Source organism: Eptatretus burgeri, chromosome 12 (assembly GCF_056783735.1).
Source record: "Eptatretus burgeri isolate ZD-2024b chromosome 12, Ebu_testis_v1, whole genome shotgun sequence".
Classification (NCBI taxonomy): Eukaryota; Metazoa; Chordata; class Myxini; order Myxiniformes; family Myxinidae; genus Eptatretus; species Eptatretus burgeri.
In genome coordinates this window covers 51173817-51193284 of record NC_140972.1, presented here as the reverse complement: position 1 = coordinate 51193284, position 19468 = coordinate 51173817, and the positions used below count along the sequence as shown (strand labels likewise).

The 19468-nt window shown below is 41.3% G+C and overlaps 2 protein-coding genes across 2 annotated transcripts in view; one reads left to right on the top strand and one right to left on the bottom strand.

Annotated features, from left to right (window-relative positions):
* Nucleotides 1–18838, top strand: part of LOC147015602 (dual oxidase maturation factor 1-like) — a 38635-nt gene extending 19797 nt beyond the window's left edge. Inside the window, exons 4-10 of the mRNA XM_085850507.1 lie at nt 909–1043; nt 8438–8648; nt 8814–9025; nt 9392–9505; nt 14526–14608; nt 14865–14923; nt 17394–18838. Of these exons, the coding sequence (XP_085706633.1) occupies nt 909–1043; nt 8438–8648; nt 8814–9025; nt 9392–9505; nt 14526–14608; nt 14865–14923; nt 17394–17451 (872 nt within the window). The 3' untranslated portion in view covers nt 17452–18838. The remainder of the gene's footprint in view (nt 1–908; nt 1044–8437; nt 8649–8813; nt 9026–9391; nt 9506–14525; nt 14609–14864; nt 14924–17393) is intronic.
* The window catches only part of LOC147015600 (dual oxidase 1-like), a 171816-nt gene continuing 167382 nt past the window's right edge, over nt 15035–19468 (bottom strand). Inside the window, exon 35 of the mRNA XM_085850498.1 lies at nt 15035–15901. The gene's annotated coding sequence lies outside the window, so the exon portion shown is untranslated. The remainder of the gene's footprint in view (nt 15902–19468) is intronic.

The following is a 19468-nucleotide window of genomic DNA, read 5'->3' as shown; positions in this document are numbered from 1 at the left end:
CGAAAGAAGAAGAAGAAGATTGCATCAGGTGAGGTGAGGGAAAGGTTGAATAAAAAATCGTGAGATGAATGGCGAATATGGATCGGTAAACACAGAGGGTGGAACCAGATCACGTGGATGTGGGAGGTGTACAGTTAAAAGTGAATTTAGTTATTGTTATTTATAAAAATAAGGATTGTGTAAGATTTGGAAAAGGAAAGGTTGAAGTAAAATCGTGGAGGTGTATGGAGAATTTGGATCGGTAAACGCAAAGTGAAGCTGAGTGAATGATTCCATTTTGGTGAAGATCCGGATTGTGATACTCGAATTTTTCAAGCGATTCTTCACCATTGAGAGATAGGACCAAAAACGATATATTACCCAATATCTCAAAAAGTTATGCACTGATTCGGACAAAACTTGGTAGACCGGAAGGGTGTGTGACAAGGATGAACTGGTTCGATTTTGGTGAAGATCCGAATCCGGATGCAAGATTTATTTTTTAATTTTTTAAATGATTCTTCACCAATGAGCGTTGGGGCCAAAAACAATATACAGCATGATATCTCAAAAGGTTGTGGACAGATTCGGACGAAACTTGGTAGATGAGTTGGGAAGGTGACAAGAACAAGCCACTTCAATTTTAGACGTCCAGTTCCAGATCCAGCCTTTCAGTGGGATACTACACGAACTGTTCAGCCTGGCAGAGGCATGCGCTCTACTGAGTTCCATTCTAGTATTTAATTTGCTCTCATATTGGCAAAATTGGACCCCAACCCATCCCCCCCTCCCACAGATCTCTTAATGTCTATTCTCCACTGTTTTGTACTTCCCTCTCCCGCCCCTTTTGTCTCCTGCTCCTTTCTTGTACATTCTGTGTTAGCTCTTCTTCGAGCCTCGACATTGTACACAAAAAAACCTGTTTGCAGACACGAATTTTCGCTATGACTGGGAGACCGGAGGTGTGGAGACGGAGATAAACTACCGAGCTGCTGAAAGGCGGACAATCCGCGCCCACGTGGGCATGATTGTGTCGTTTACCGGAATCAATGTCACGCTTCGAGGTGAGAAATTTACTTGCACTTTTCATCCTCTTTCATGGTTCTTGCACAAATATCACGACCAACTCAATATTGTAATGTACCTGTGATGTTCTGGTCATGAGAACATGCCAGCAGAGTACCCACCCTCTGGGCGATCTTGTTCCAAGCATGCAACACATTCTTCTGAAGCTTAGCTATATTTAGGTGGTGGATCGGCAAATGACAGCTCTGTGTTGGCAAAAAAAAACAACCCATGAAGTTATGTACATGAAACAAAAACTTGTTTCCTGTCGATGATTCAAAGTACCTCACTGTACTGGAAAACATGGGGACAGAAATACTGCACTGTAAATGGTGAAGACTTGCAATGTCCTCCCCCCACCTGAATGAGGCGCGACACGATACACATTCACATGGATAATTTGCGTCCCCTCCCCCCCCCCCCAAGACCACCAGCAATTATAAAAACACCCCTATACACGAATTGGGGTCATGCCGATCCGATGTAGCATGTCTGGATGGAATCGGCCCACAACTGTCGGAGGAGCAGCACGACAAACAAACACCAGTCCATTAATTATAGTAAGATCAGGTCAGGTCAGGTACAGAAGGATGCACCAGAGCAGCGCGTCACTGCGTCCAATTTCCGTCGGTACTCCAGGGGCCTCCGTCTGGCCATCCCCCAGGCAGATGCCAGGCCCATCCCCATCTCCTTGAGATGCTGAGCAACCTGCTGCAACCATGAAGCACATGGTCGGCACATTGGCCTCCTCTACTCACTCGCTGAAAGAATCTTGTGAGGAGGATCAGCATCAGGAAAATGAGCCACATATCCATGCAGCCGCGACTGATGCTCACGGATTATGCAGGTAACAAGTATCATTTGAGTCTCTCTCAGCAACCGCTTGCTGGACACAAAGTCCGACCAGTGATAGCCAAGGATTCTCCGAAGAGACCTGGAACCAAAGGAAGTAATTAAGTCTCCATCTCAGATCCCTGGTCAGAGTCAAAGTCTTACATCCGCAGAGCAAGACTGGCGACACCAAGGACCTAAAGACCCAGACTTTTGTCCTCCTGCATAGGTACCGACAGCTTGATAACCCATGATCCAGTGAATCTATGACTCCCCAGGACCGACCCAGATGTCAAGTGACCTCTTGCTCAAAACCAGCAGACACATGAATATTACTGCCAGGGTAAGCAAATCTCTCTGTGACCTCAACATCCTCACCACAAAGAGGTACAGACAACATAGCAGCATCCAAAATGTCACCGAAAGCCTGGATCTTGGTTTTGACCAAGGAAACCCATAATCCCAGTGGCTCAGACTCCTCAATCAGCACCTCGAGGGACCCAAAAGGATATCCAGAGTCTCCGCAAAGATGACTGCATCATGTGTGAAATCAAGGTCAGAGATCTTGACATTCCCAAATGATGCACCACAGCTTGAACTCTCCGATATCCTCACCAGAATCCAGTCCATACAAGTGCTGAAAAGTGTGGAGACCAGTACACACCCCTGAAGAACTCCAGTATCAAACTGGAAATAAGTCAGAGATGGTATCACCACATCTCACAGCACTTTCAGTGCCAGAGTATAGTTCAGACATCAGATTGATCAGTTTTGGTGGCACCCTACGAAGACCATGAAACCTCCAGAGGGCATGCCGATTCACTGAATCAAATGCATTGGAAAGGTCAACATAGACAGACTGCTGGCAGCCCCTGCCAAAACTCTCATCTGCGTTCAGTGACGACCCGAAGAGCAAGGATACTGTCAATCTTTGACCACTTTGGTGTGAAGCCTGACTGCTCTGGGTGCTGGTGCTCAAGCAGATGGTGGCGAACCCCATCAAAAATTATCCGAGCAAAGACCTTGCTGGGCACTGAGAGCAGTGCCACCCATCGGTAGTTGTTGCAGTCCCAGCGATCACCCTTCCCGTTCCAGAGAGGGACAACAAGGCCCCTCTTCCATTCAGTTGGGATGATGCCTGTGTTCCAGGTAGAGCACAGAACTGCATGCAATGACACGAGTACAATATTTCCAACAGCCTTGAGAAGTTCAGCATGGATGCCACAGATCCCAGGAGCTTTATCCCATTTCAACCAGTTCACTGCAGCCTGTTTCCACAAAAAAAGTGGATCACAGTTGATTGGGGGGTCAGTTGGGCACAGTTACACCCCTGAAATCCAACTCAACAGCTGGTGGATCAGCCTGGTAAAGCTGCTCAAATTAACCGGCCCAGAGGGCCTTCACTTCGGACTTCTCTGTCAAGAGCCCATGACCCTCCACTCTAACTGCAGTACACCAAGTTACGGGCTTGGAGGAATGCAATGTGCATATTCCCCTGTAAGCAGGACGAGAATCACCTTACCACAGGTGATGCTCTACCCCCTCACAGATTCCTCGCACATAACCCTCCTTGTCCACCCTCCACAACTTCTTGCATCGTCAAGGAACTCGGTGCTATTCTGGTTAATAGTTCCAGACCAATGGGGACCAACATGACTCATAACCATCCCTATCAGTTCCAGTCGATGCATTGAAATCTCCCAAGACCAGAAGTGTATCTCATCTAGTGCTCTGATGAACCACAGACTCGAGTGTGGCATCAAATGCGTCCTTCATGGTCAGAGATCACTTGCTTCAGCCGGAGCATACAAAGAGACCAGCAAAATGACACCCGAGGAGTAATGAATCTCGAGTCTCATAATATGCTCGTTGACCGGTGTATCCTCAATTATCATTTGAATCAGCTTATTGGACACAACTACAGCAAGTCCTTGGGCATGGTAGTCACCAGAGCGACCAGACCAAAAGTAGGTGTGACCTCCCACCATGACCTCACCACTATCCTGTCTCCGAACCTCAGAGAGTACTGCAATACCTATGTTGAAACACTTGAGCTCAGATGATAACAGAGACAGGTGATCATCCTCTCTTTGGGATAGGACATTCCAGGCACACAACTGAAGGGACTGTCTCAGATTAACAAAAGGAGACCGATGTTTAGTGGACAGCACCTCAGCACCACCCCGACACACACTACAATTGTTTTCCTCCTATCATCAAAGAGTTGGAGTCCCGAAGGCTTTGCCCCAACCCCATAATCTGGTGAGCTGCCTTGCGGAGGGCAGCTGCACACGAGGAACTCCCACGGAGTGTGTTTTCAATTTTCTTTGCATTTTTCTTGTGTTTTGCAGAGTGAAGGGTCTTACAGTGGCTGCAGTGCAAATCCTGCCACCAACCTCCTCATAAAAAGTAACCCAACTGCAGGAGGATGTCTGCAGTCACAGTTGGGCACGAGATATGGATAGTCGGCTCACAATGAGCTCCCCCCCCTCCATGACAGGTTGTTTTTAATCCTTCTGGATGTGCATACCATACACCATCCTCACCAGGAAAGCTGGTGGGGGAGACGGTTTCGTTGCTGACAGCCCGACCATGAAACAGGTTTGGGCAGGTTCACACGATACCTGCAGCAAGTCACAGATCTGATCTGGCCTGACATGACAATATGGTCAGGGATAGTATAGTAAGGATGTTCGGGATAGTAAGGATGAGGGAAGAAAGGGGGAAGTAATTGTGAATTTAACATTCCATCTTTATTTGCTTTTAACATTGTTCTTAACAAACGGGACACGAACAGGCCAAATGACCTTCTTATGCACCAAAATTCCTTGTGTATCTGTGTAATGTTGTTGAGAACAGGAATAAATGAGGGGGGGGGAGAAGAGTTGGGGGTGAGGGTGCATACAGTTAAAAGAGGGAGATTGAGATGTTGAGAAAGCGGGGTGGGATTGAGGCCTTGGGGTTTGGAGCAGTTGAGGGCGAGAATAAGAAAGGGGGAGGGGATGACAGAATTGGCTTTGTGGAGGGAGGGCAGAGAGGGGACAGAGTTGGGATTGAGGGGGTTGAGGCTTTTTGTGGGCAGGGGGGAGTTGAGGACATTGGGTTGGGAGGTGGTTTGAGGATTTGAAGAAAGGGGGAGTGGAGCACAGAGTTTGGGTGTGGTAGTAGGGGGAGGAACAGAGAGAGAGAGGACAAAGGAGGGGGTTGAGGACTTGGGATTGTGTGTGTGTGTGTGTGTGTGTGTGTGTGTGTGTGTGTGTGTGTGTGTGTGTGTGTGTTTTTGGTATGTGAAGCTACATTTTACATTCTGCAGAATTTCCATGGGTCCCAGATAGTCCCATTGGGTCTTTTGTGTCATCCAGGTATTTTGGGTCCTCTGGCTATTTTGGGTTCTCTCAGTCCTTTGGGTATTTTAGGTCTTCAGGGTCTTTTCTGTCTTTTGGATCTTTAGGATATTACAGGGTCTTCGGGGCATTTTGGGTCTTTTCGGTTTTCAGGGTATTTTGGGTGTTCTGAGTCTTTGGGATCTTTTGAGTCTTTTGGGTCTCCGGGATTGTTTGGGTCTTTTGGAGTATTTTGGGTCCTCAGGGTAATTTAGGTCCTCAAGGTCGTTTGGGTCTTTTGGGTCTTCTAGGTACTTCAGATGAAGCATTTCAGGTTACAATTGTGAATGACATCAGGTCAGCTATGTAACCAATGGGCGAAGAGCGGATATACATGCATACATACTGTCGTGTCCCGTGGGGTTTGCCCCTACCTGGACGGATAGCCAAACAATTTCCCATGGAGGTTTACAGCCGTGATTCTCGGAGATTATGGAGCATGCAGGAAGGAAAGGGCGTGACAATGACGGAGCAGACAGAAGCATAACGCAAGAGGGTTTATCTCAAACCTACGACAAATAGACAGATAGAAGCAACTGAAATAAACATGGGGTTTCATTAAAATAAATCAAATATTTGCAATGGTAATAATCAAAACGGAATAATGAAATGTGAGGTTAATTAAATCTAATTATGAGGTGCCTCCACACAGACTTTAATACAGACAAGGGGACAGAATACATAAAGGAAAAATCCTCCCTTTCTCCTGGCACTTTGCTCCGGGTTCAGAAGTGAGTTTCCGAAGCTTGAAGGTCACCAAAGCACTTTGTCACTGTGTGAGAAAATGCGTCCAAAATGGCGCACAGCCGCTCTCTGGGTGGGCAAATGTACAGGAGGCAATTCAGGTGGCGATACTCAACACCAGGGTTCAGGAACCGGCCTACAACTTCTTTTGTCGATAGTGCTTGCCAATGCCACTGCCCTGCAAAATGGCGCCGTCTCTTCCCTCGATGGCACAACCCGAGGCTTCAAGGCTGAACCCACATGATCCAGCCAACAGTCAATGGCCAGCGTGTTGCTCCACCATGCGAGCCAATTCGCCTCAGCACGAACACAAGAATTATGCTTTCTTCTTCACTGCACCGAGGGAAAGTCAGCAGCAATGCCCTTCTCTTGCAACTGCTATCTCCTGCCTCTCTCGCTTCTATCCCGCTCCTAACCTAACTCCCTGCCTTCTTGTCGCCCAACACGAGACTCTCTGACTGCCCGAACTCCCCTCCTACTGGCTCTCTGACGTCACGCCCATTAATCATCCACTCCGGGGCGTGGTTTTGCCGGTCATCATCCCTGGAGGCGGGGCTTTCTGCCTGCTTGGAGGTGCAGCGAGGTTGTCCTTACGTTTTAAGGATGGAATCCCTTTTTATCACCGGCCTTGAAATACAAAAACATTGGAAAAGGTCACAGGGGGCAATTATATACTGGGAGAAATTATCCTTAATCCCGACCTAATTTTCACAGCATCACCCACCCCCCCCCCATCTGGTGAGAAGTAACACTTAGGTTCACAGTTTCCCTACTTGATTTACATTGAGATGTCTCCTACACGTCCACGGACCAAGCTACTTGATGCACTCATATCTTTCCAATGAAATTCCTCGATCTACCCCACAAACATAACAATACATACATAATCACATGCAGTTGCTCCATTATATATAGATTACAGAATGATTCCAACAAGCTCAAATGAGTTAAGATCCTCGTCCTCTTAATGATGACGTCATAAAAAACGAATGTGACGTCATTGTGATGTATCAGGTTTGCGATAAATTATCTGTGCTAATGCCCGGCTTCATTCCCGCAAACAAAATTCAAACAGCTTGCCTAGTTTCGGAAATAATGGTATAGGCGATTTCCATTAGCGGCAATATTATGACGTCAACTTTTTTTTCTGGAAAGAATGTCCAAAATCGGAGATGGTTACTGCCTGCGCGTGGGCTTTCTGCATATACATGGCAAGTTTCACGAAGATCCGATGAAAACTCTGGGTTGTGAAACAAAAATGTCAAAAACAGGAATGACGTCATAAAAATTGTTATGACGTCATAGTGATGTATCATATGTGCGGTAATTCATCTTAGCGAATGCCCTGTTCGATTCCTGCAAACAGAATTCAAAAAGCTTGCCTCGTTTTGGAGATAATTTTTAAGGCGATTACCATTAGCGGAGATATTTTGACGTCATAACTTTTTTTCTAGGAGGAATTTTCAAAATCGTAGATGGTTACTGTCTGCGCAGGGTATTTTTACATATATACGCCAAGTTTCAGGAAGTTTCGATGAAAACTGTAGGCTGTGAAACAAAAAAGTCCACAAGAAGAAGATGAAGAACAACAACGTGAGTAAGACTTAGAGATCCTCCACGAGGATCTAAAAATACAATGAAGAATATCACAAACTACTGAATATGTTAGCTGTATAATACTATCAGCACCAATTAAAAAAATAATTCCACCAAAAGAAAATACTTCACTGGAGGAAAGGTACTGATTGCAACTTTCCAAAAACAAACTTTTATTTGCAATGTCATTTTGGTTGTGTCTTGCTGAGACACGTTCATGGTCAATCTACCTCAAAATAATTTTATTGTCCAATGGAAGGTTTCATAAACAATTGCTTTTACTGGTAATGTAATGAAAGAAACTCGGAACAGTTGTATTTATCCAGTAACTACAGTGATGATAACTCACCGACTTGCTGTGTTACGTCACAATACCAGAATACTTAAATTATATAGAAATAAATCACATAATACTTAAATCTAATAATCATTATAAAAATAACACTCATTGCATTTATTTCACCTGCCTCAAACTTGTGTCATCATGCACTCAGGACTTCCCAGAAATCATCACATAATCCCATAATACTTAAATCGTTACATAATAGTAAATCTAATAATCATTGCATTTATTTCACCAGCCTCTAACTTGTGTCATCATGCACACAGGACTTCCCAGAAATCATCACATAATCCCATAATACTGAAATCGTTACATAATAGTAAATCTAATAATCATTGCATTTATTTCACCAGCCTCTAACTTGTGTCATCATGCACTCAGGACTTCCCATAAATCATCACATAATCCCATAATACTTAAATCGTTACATAATACTAAATCTAATAATCATTGCATTTATTTCACCAGCCTCTAATTTGTGTCATCATGCACTCAGGACTTCCTATAAACCAGCTGAATGAGACCATTAACTACAATGAACACTTTGGTTGGCATCCGAAGGGCATCGAGGCAGACCTGCATGATGGTCTGGAGCGAGGCCTGCCTTCTCCCATCCTGCATCTGGCTGAGGTTTTCCTACAGAATGGAGCCTGCACCAATATTCGCTTATACATGCTGGCCACATATTATGCCTCAATCCTCATGTGGTGGGTTTGTGTGATCACACCGGCCGTGAAGTGTTCGATAAGGTCATAGCCTTCCCATTACATGATATTCGTTCCATAAGGTGTAATCTATAGGAGAGTATTATGAGCTGTTGTGCCATATGAGGGTCATTGTGTTGAAGAGGCCATCTTTTTACCCTTCTCCAGGGTAGCTTTCACACTGTGGGCCTTCACAAATGGGCTGTTCATGATCTTACCACACTATGGAGCATATGGTTTGCTACTGACTGGTACGTTCATGGGCCTGGCAGTCATTTCATACGGCACGACGAGCTCTGACCCTATATGCCAGATACGAGTCAATAATCAGCCTCTGAAGATGGAGCTTGGATCCAGTTTCTGGCTTACCCTCATTACTGGTAATTATCACTGTTATCATTTGTGGCCAAATGGGGTTGTGCAGAGTTTATACATTGTCTTGATTCAGCAGAACCTGTAACAGATAATTGTGTGCACCTGTCCCATATCCAATTCAAATGTAATTTTCCATAAGTTAGTTTCACAATCGCTGATTCTCTGGGTGTCATCATAAAGTAATCTTGTGAAAAAACAAGTTTTGTGAGCAACAAGGAATTGACTATTCCATGAGCCGAGATTATATTTTATGTCCTCCCTTTTACTCTGCTATTCCTGTTGTAAAATTACTTCCACCCTTCCTTTGTGTACACAATATGTAGATGACTTCAAATGGATTTTAAAACACTTTTTTGTGTTCTTTTCACCAGCTCTCCTCTGCTATTTCCTTGGAATTATGGTGTCGATTATGCATCACAAATACCCAAGTAAACTGAAAGAAATCTTTGATCTTCAAAAACACAAAGAAGAAAATCCTTTTCAAAGTGAGTTTTGTCAAAGTTATGTGAAGAATATTAATGTTATACTCTGTGTAAAGAGAGCTTGCAGGATGACCTCGAGGTAGCAGGTAGCACACACACTCAGCTCCAAGCTGTTTAGCCTGGACTTAAATCCTCACCCAGCTATAACCTGTCATCCCAGTGTTTCACAGACAGGATGATTCATCAAGGTGTGTACCGTCCATTGGATGGACGTTAAACTGGGCGTTCTGTCTCCCGCCATTTAGTTGGTGGACATCAAAGATCCCATAGTGTCTTTCGCAAAGAGCAGGTGAGCTATCACCGGCTCTGAACAAATTCAAAATTTCTGCCGCAGCTACTGCGAGGAAAGCAATGGCAAAGCACTTAACTCAGGTTAATCCTTGCCAAGAAACTGCTTCGGCAGCACCGATGCTCTGTAAGAGTTTCGCACATCAGAATACTTTGAGAAAGTACTTCCACATGCATTGTCTATATTACAATCATAAAGTCACGATCTTCTGATGGATATTTGGCGATTTCAACACTAAACTAAGAAAGGATTGGAAGACTTTGGTGATTACCAGCAAAATACAACAGTGTGGGCATTACCAACACAAGATTCCACAAATATAAAGGCAACAGAGAGAACTGGCTGAATGACCAAGAGTAGGAGATGGGACATGCCCATCACTAAAATAACATTCAGAAGATTTTCAAGAAGACGGATAAGATATGCAGCAAATTTACTTTCAAAATACAAATCCTGATAAAAAATAACAATGCAGGAAGATTGGGAGGCAAAACAAATAGAAGAACAGTGGAAGGAGCACTTTGAGGATTACTGTAACATCCAAAACGTCATTGTTGAGAATTTATTCAGAGAATTACAGAGTAGAAATGGAAGTGAAGAAATACTTCTTATCTCACCTTTACTTGAGATGTGTGACACTCGTCACTCTTGTCAAGTGAGTGATGTCGAGAGATTAGGGCAGCAATATATAATTGGTTTTGGGTGCTGGCGAAAACCGAACTACCTTTTATCAAAAGACCATGTGGGACACTCAGAAAACTAGATGAAAGAATGATGATGGTATAATGAATAAATTATCTGATATCTTGGGGGTATCAAAATTTTAAAAGTAAGAAATGATTAAATTAGGAAAGAGTTAGATCAACGAGAAACCTCATTGTAGAGGATACAAAAAAATGACTTGAATGGTTTGGTCATATGAAATAAATGAAGCCAAACAATGTGGAATATACATGGTCTAACAGTGTTCTGATTAAGTGGAGAGAATTAAAGGCTGTCCATGCAAGAGGATGTAACAAATGGAAACATGAAAATGAAAAAGCAATTGCTGCAACCACAGAAAGAAAAACAAACAGAGAGAGAGAAAGAGAGACAAAGAGAAAGAGATACAGAGGCATACATACACATACCACTTAATTCTTCTTCAGTATATGATGTTCCAGAACAGACGTGAATATTTAATTATTAAACAGCTTCACTACATAATCTATAACTACAAGAGAGTCATTTGTGTCTGTGTGTGTCGCCATTTCTCAGAGATGGCCAAATGGGTCTTCATCAAACTTTCAGAGGTTCATGAGTGAGTGCTGTGGAGTGTTTCAGGCTCAAAAAATATTTTTCTGGAAATTTCAGAAACAAAGTTGAATATATTTTTTTGTCGCTCAATGGTGCGTAAAGCCTTTGTAGCTATGTGGAAGGTCAGGTCAAGTCAGGTATGGGAGCATGCACCAGAGCAGCGTGAAGGTAATCTTCCTGTATAAAACACAGTGTGTGCCTGACCCCTTCATAAGGATGATATAAGAAGGGTTTTAAAGGCCAATCTTTTAACTTGAGTGTGTGTTCATTATGGTCTATTTTTAGGATTAAAAAAATCGAAAAACTTTTTTTCATAAAAAAAGTAATTACATCTCTTCTGTTGGAAATGTAGACGGTGACAAGCAACCAGAATTTCAAGGGCGGTGTACAGAAGTGTTTAAAAAATAATGCATACAAGGCACAGGGAGGGCAAATTCGCTGCACATGATGTGCAACACGCTCAGAGTAAAACAAGTGTTCGTTTACATCCGTAGGATGTCTAATAAATAAAGAATATAAAAGCACACCTGACGCTAGGCCGAGGCTTCAGACTTTGGCATGCTAACGAGACTGTACCATCAAAATAAAATGTCCCAGAAGATAAAGAAAATATGATCACATTTGTACATGTAGTGTTTTAAAATAACACTTCTTCCTCTGAAACATCATATCTTCCAGTCTCCTTGAATATTTCGAATAAAATAATTCCAACCTGTCATTTTTGACGGTCTCTTATGCTGGTATTAAATAATCCCTGAGCCCATTCATTAGTGGGTGGATGGAAGTGTTTTATCCACTCACGAAATAATAGAAAAAACCAATTATATTTCTTCAAAATGCCAACAGGATTAGAACAGCACCAGGCAAAGCCGGGTACCCCTGACAGTGTTCCACAACACAGTCATAAATATTTAATTATTGCATCACTTCAGGACATACTGTTACACAAACATCAACGACTGAAGAAGAGAAAATATTTAACCATGCATGTTCGTGTTCCGCTCATTGTAATCTGTGTGCATTACATGAGAAACACATCGTGAAAAATGAGCTGTAATTATAGGACTGCAAGAGCAGAATGTCATATTACTTTAACGATGATGAACCATAATGGATATATAATTAGAGCACAAATGGATTTCGTTGTGATTCGTTCATATTGTTTCACGTAGTTTTGAGATTATTCTTATTTAGGCTTTTGACAAATTAATACATGTGACGTTCAGCACTTCCACCAACAAGATACTCACTAGTCATCCGAGAACACACCAATATAAGTGTCCCAAAGCATACATAGAATTAATAACACATTTCGGAAACATTTTCAATGCTGCACAAAAATAGAAAAAATAAAAATAAAAACACGTGGTGTGTGTGTGTGTGTGTGTGTGTGTGTGTGTGTGTGTGTGTGTGTGTGTGTGTGTGTGTGTGTGTGTGTGTATACATACATACACACATACATATATATTATTATTTTCTTTTTTTGAAGAAGAAGGCGCTTCTAACCAAAAGTAAAACCTTGATCAACTCCGCTAATTTGAGTAAAAAAGCAAGAACAGATCCGGTCTCAGGCAACGTTTCGCCAACTTCGCAGCCGGCTTCCTCGGGCACAATAGACCCTGATTCTCGGCATGTGTCCGGTTTTTATTCCGACACGACCGCTCATTTCCGGGTACGTGCTGGTGCTCAAGGTCAAATGGAGGAGTGCTTTAATAATTTTATTTTGCGAAAGCAAAAAAACAAACAAACACAAAAACAAACGTCAAATCACATCATTGATGGAGTGCTCTGCTCTTTTTTGTGTTTAGGAACACGTGACTGGGTGTTGTATGTGTGTTGTTTTTGTGATGTGTGCACTTGTTGTTTTTGTGTTTCCAGGGTAAGAACATGGCTGGTTTTGTGTCCGGGTTGGGCATGATCATGTGTTGGTTGTGCGAGTATTGCGGTTCTCGTTGGGTGTTGTGCACATGTGGATGTGGTGCTTGGGATTGAGTGTTATTTGTTGCTCACCTTATCCAGCCGTTTGCACCGTCCAGTTTTTGCCATTTTCATCAGAGATGTGTATTGTGTGGGTATGTCCATCATCTCCTCAGTTAGGCCATCCTCCCGGCTCTTCACATACCATGCTGCCAAAATCAGCCTGTGTCGTTTTTAGATGTCGTGTCTTGGGCACGGATCCCATAAAAGTCAAATTTATGGGCAGATTGCAGGCAATGACGTGCTATAGCTGACTGTGTCACCTTTCCAAGCCTAATTGTTTGATTATGTTCATCTAGCCATTATTTTAAATTTCTTCCAGTTTCATCAATGTAGAATTGGTCACAGTCTTTGCATGATGAATGGTAAACTACTCCAGGTTTATCACCAACTGGTATTGGGTCCTTTAGTTTTGAGATGACACTACGGATGGTGTGTAGACTGTAGAGGCTTGTCGGCTACGCCAATCCATGCACCACATACTATCCTGCCAATCCTTTCAGAAAGGCCCAGGTAGTATGGCAGAACACAGTGTTCAAGTGTGACTGGCTCCTTCCGTTCTGTCCTTTTGGGCTCTTCCAATGTGGGGAGTATCCCCTTGCTGAGCAGGACTCCTCAAACTAAACTGATTTCTTTAATTGCCTCAGCTTTGGATGATGACACTGTCCATGCGTTGCCTGAGACCGGCAACTTGCTTTTTCTTGAGACTGGCAAGTCTGCTCTTGCTCTTTGCTCAAATAAGCAGAGTCAATCTAGTTTTCTACTTTTGTTTGGAAAGCACCTCTTTCTTCTTTAAAAATGTGTAATCCCAACCGCCCCAATATTATACAATGTGTATGTATGTGTGTATGTATATGTGTATATGAATATGTGTATATATATATATATATATGTATATGTGTATATATATATATATATGTATATGTGTATATATATATATATATATATATATATATATATATATATATATATATATATATATATATATATATGTATATATATATGTATATGTATATATATATATATATATATATATATATATATATATATATATATATATATATATATATATATATATATATATATATATATATATATATATATATATATATATATATATATATATATATATATATATATATATATATATATATATATATATATATATATATATATATATATATATATATATATATATATATATATATATATATATATATGTATATGTGTATATATATATATATATATATATATATATATATATATATATATATATATATATATATATATATACATACACGTACATACATACAAAGTAGTATGCTATACACAGACACATTTCCAATTAGAATCCAAGTGTGCAGTGCATAGAACCATTTTGATGATTGTAAAATAGATAGAGGGAATTAGTTGAGATGATTTGTAAAGAAAAATAATTGATTGTAAACCTTTTGTCCACAGTGACGACAAATTTGATCACACTTTACAACAACCAAGGTTTTATTGTTGAGAACAGCGATTCATCTTGCAATGTGTGCATGAATGTAAGTTTGAAATTTCTCCAAATATCATTACACTTTGTGAAAGAAACTTGTGTAACACACTCGTATATCCAAAACCGAACAACATGCATTTATAACCAATAATCTTCAAGTGAAAGGTGAGGGTTCTATATTTTACATGTTTGGTGAAGGGTTTTGGAAACAGTCACATTACATGCACCTGTTATCTGAACTACTGTTCATCGTGTAATTGTGCACCTGTTATAATATAACCTTCAGTCGTTATGTGTAACCACAGGTGGATCAGAGCGGCCTGTCGAACTTTGGAAGATGTTTACAGGAAAGCAAGCTGCACAAGTAAGAGCCATTGTAAACATCACGGACACAAAACTCATGCACAAATTCGTGGATTACTTTCTGAATTTGATGCTGCTTACATGGCGCGCTTGTTGTCCCCAAAGCCATAACTAGGCCAAAACTCAGGGTGGCAAAGGCTGAAGTCGTAATTTAAATTCAAATCGCGCGCTGATATTATTACAGCCAAGCCCAAACGGTGAATGTGATCAGCGAAATCATCACTACTTGCTACTTTTGGGTCATACTGAATGGACAATGCAGAACCAGAAGCTGTAAAACATGGTGTTCCACAAGCACCTGGCTTGTCCCCAGCACTCTTCAACTTGTGCATGGCTGAGTTTCCACAGACTTCTGCCATTAAGCTCGCCTATGCTAATGACCTGGCAATCCTTACTTCTGGTGGAACCTTTAAAGAGTCACAACAGACTCTGACACAGCATCAAAATCATGCACACCGACTACCATCAATGGCGATTTCATCTCAACATACAGAAGACCATCTGTTCAGCTTTCCACCTGAACAACAGAGAAGCAAGCAGCTGACGAGAAGTCAAGCTCAATGTAATTCCCCTCCTCTTTTTCAGTACCCCAACCAACTTAGGGGTTAAACTGAACAGAACTCTCACCTTCAGGCAGCACGCAGAGAATGTAGCTCGAAAAATAGCAGCTAGGGTCAATCCACTGTGATGGTTCTGCAGCCACGACTTGAGATAGATTTCACAATTCTGTTTTTGCACACTTTCACCTGTGCATACCTGTTGGGGTTTTTCGCACATCTGCTTGGGGTAGAAGCATACACACAAAAAAGTGGATGTACAGCTCTACTCTACCCTGAGAGTGATCAGTGACTTCCTATGATCGACACCAACTCACGACCTTCCTTGTCCTTCCTGTCGGGTTGGCCTCAGCAGTGTGGTGGTGTCCCTCTTTAGTCCACAATTCTGCATATTTCTCAGCTTTGAAAGTATCAAGGTTAGCCTGTTAATTGAAACAAACAGCATACTGTTGAGTGAGCTGACATCCATTCGGATTCTCTGATCAGTCAGAATAAGGTTCATCACACTGAAGCCATGTTCACATTCAGCATTAGACACAGGAATTACAACAATTGTGATGCACAGTTGCTTCAGGTTCAAAATACAGCAAAGCAATGATGATGACGTAGTCAATTTTCATTGGTTAATTTGATGTGCTTCATCACCTGCAGTTTTGTGACATGATACCAGATTAGTGGAATCCCATCCGATGCACTTTATACAGCCTAACAGTATGATCCGGATCCAGTGAAACCAAACTCCATTACATTTTAAAAACCATGTTTACCACGATGTCCTGCTGATATTATACTGTTTGTGTGGTTGGTGAGAACAAGCTTTTTAAAATCAGTTCATGCTCGACAAGGATGCAGCGTACATTTACCATTTTTAAATGTCAGACGTTAAAATTTCACGAATTCAATCACCATTAAATCAAAATATTTTGATGGGGTGGGGGGGGATAAATTTATTGTCATGGGATAGCAATTTCAAGTGTAGTGCCAGGGATAAAAAATCAAACAAACAAAAAAACTGAGCGAGGGAAATAACCCCACCCATCCCCCTCCATCCCACCTCCCCATCCCCGTCAAATTCACATATCTTATGTGAACGGCTGTCTTCAGCTACTCAGGGCAGCCATAGCATGAGACATCTCAGAAATAAGACGATCAGGCCATATCATATTCAGCCTTCACATACAAAAACGCTTACAGGTGATTTTGTTCATGGTAAGTATAAATCTTCACAAGTATTATGTATTTAAAAGATAACAGCAAACCACTTCCATTACTTTAAATGCGATTATGAGATAAGGATGTCAGAATAGTTGTTGAGAGCATGCTCACATCCAAGCTGTTTCATCATGTTGGATTTGTTTCCCTTCAGAGCTTAATCTGATTAAGTCACTGTGGTTGTGCCTACAGGGGACACATCATCTCAAAGTAGGTGGGGAGTGGGAGTGGGTGAGAGATGTGTAAAGCCAGCTGTCCTTTCTGCATTTCAGTTTTGTAGATTGAAGATCACATGGTATCTCAAAACAATAGGCCATTGTGTCCCAGTATCCTGATTAATTTAGCTTTTTCGCAATTAAATGGGAGAGCTGAGTTTATTGCTGAACAAGAATAGCTTATAACTATCAAATAGTGTTCTGCTGTTGTCAGTGTGTGTCACAGGACAAGTCAAACAATTTCGAACTCAAGGTTAACAAAGGTTATGCTTACCCCCATGGGAAGCAAAGTAAAACAGATGTTTCAGAGGTGAACCCATTATCGGAGTAGGAGGGGATGATTAGAAAAGGCTCATGAATGTGCTAAAACATAAATAGCCTTCTCTTGACTCCAAGTCTCCTTGTATTTCATCACATGTGGATTGTCATGTTCTATTATTTTTTTTTTTGCAAAAATGGTTTATCGTAATAGTGTGAAACATGTCAGTATTTTGGCAGTTCGAATGACTGATGCTGATAAAACGATGACAGCAACCAGGTTATGATTTGAACACTACAAGATCTTCTTGAGCCTTCATGAGAATATTCATCAACAAATCCGATCACCATTGTTGGTCATATTATTTATTATCACAGTTATTTCAAAACCGTTTAGAATTTTTCACGAGGTCTGATAGAAATCTGATGAGAAACTCATCGGATTTGAAGATAATTTATTTTGAAAGGGGAAATGGAGAGCACGAAAAGGGAGTCTTTTCAAATGAATTTGTAGAGATTATTCACACAGTATGCCTGGTGTAAGCTTAATGGTTAGGGTGCTGGGCTTGGGATCCTAGGATCCTGAGTTCAAATACCAGGTGGGGTTGACTCTGCCTGTCATCCTTCCGAGGTTGGCAAAATGAGTGCCAGCTTGCTGGTGTCCTGTGTCGGAGTGGCGACCCGTCCAGGATTATGCCCAATAGCCAAGGAGACTGCTTAGGCAGCACCAACGCTCTGCACAGAGTATGGTCCCAATGGATGGATGGATGGATGGATTAATACAGTAATTATTAGTATCATTATCCCATTGATTATAAGTCACCAGACAGGAAATAAATATAGTTTGCAGGACTAGGAGCTTGACATTGTAAAAGCCAGATGTCCTGCTTGTAAATTGATGTGCAGATGCAAAGGTACCTTTTTACAAGAGAAGGACCTTAAACTTTGGAATGAACAGTGATTTATTACGGTCTCATCTGAGTCTGGAACCACCACAGCAGCTCCACAAAAAGTGGGCTTTCAGTAGGAAATCCAATCAGATCACATCAAGGTTATGACGGTAATAAAGGCAAGTATAAAGGTTTTGGTCGAAAATTGGATAATCGAAATGTAAAATACGTACACCCATGGGACGGCTGTCCTCGTTACTATGACCAAACTTTGAGACTGCAGTCCCTGTGAAACTTTATTTGTTTTTGTCTTTTTTAATGTTTCACTTGGATTCGGTGATGATTGCACTTTGGAATGATCTGTTTGCATCAAAGAAAAAGCATTAATCATGAATAAACACTCATTCGTACTTGAAGTGACCTCACCAGTACATTTGATCGGATTGGGAAGGTGACAAGCTGTGTTAACAGTAAAGTGTTCATCCCTTTTGAATCGAAGTAATACTGTACATGTATTTTTATTTTCAAAAAGGTTTACATTGATTAATTTGAGGGTTATATGGAGAATAATCCGGAGATTTCATGCAGTTAAGTTGGGATAATATGGGGAAAGATGATTTACCCTTTATGTGACATGAAAAGGCTCATTTTATTGATTGTTTAAAGCAAGTTTGCAATTTTTTTGACTGTTTTGCACATTCATTCATTGTTTCATGTAATATATGATCATTTACTTAAACCAAAATAAAATCATTTTTGAGTTTTCAGAAAAGAACTTATTTTTGTCCCCAAACTCAAGGCTCATGGAAGAGCATGATGACAGAGGGTGAAACACAACATACTGATAGTGGGGCCAAATGAGGCTGCCACAGATGATTGGTCCACAGTAAAACAATGAAAAAAATGCATAAAATGTCATAGCCCCCATTGTTTTAGTAATTTTGCTGTATGGAGATAAAGGGGTAGCCATATTTATTTCAACTGAAATGGCCACCAGTCGGCCATCTTTGAACGGATCACAAAATAAAGTTAGGTGCAAGTGGATGTTATTGTGGACTGCGCTTGTGCCATGGTTGAACAAAATCGGATCATGCATGTCCAATTAATGGTTGCGGACACGTTTAAGTAACAAAATGGCCGCTGGTCGGCCATCTTGGAACAAATATCCAAAAAAAAAAAAGATATACATATGAAAGCCATCATTCATTCTGCCTGCCAGGTTTGAACAAGATCAGTGAATGGATGTCTGAGATAAGGTTGAGGACATGTTCGATACTGTTTTTTATTTTATTTTTTAGAACTAAAATAGTCGCCAGTCCACCAGTAGGCCATCTATGATCAGATCGCAAAATGAAGTGAGGTGCACCTGTATGTCATCATGTACTGTGCTTGTGCCAAGTTTGAACAAAATCGG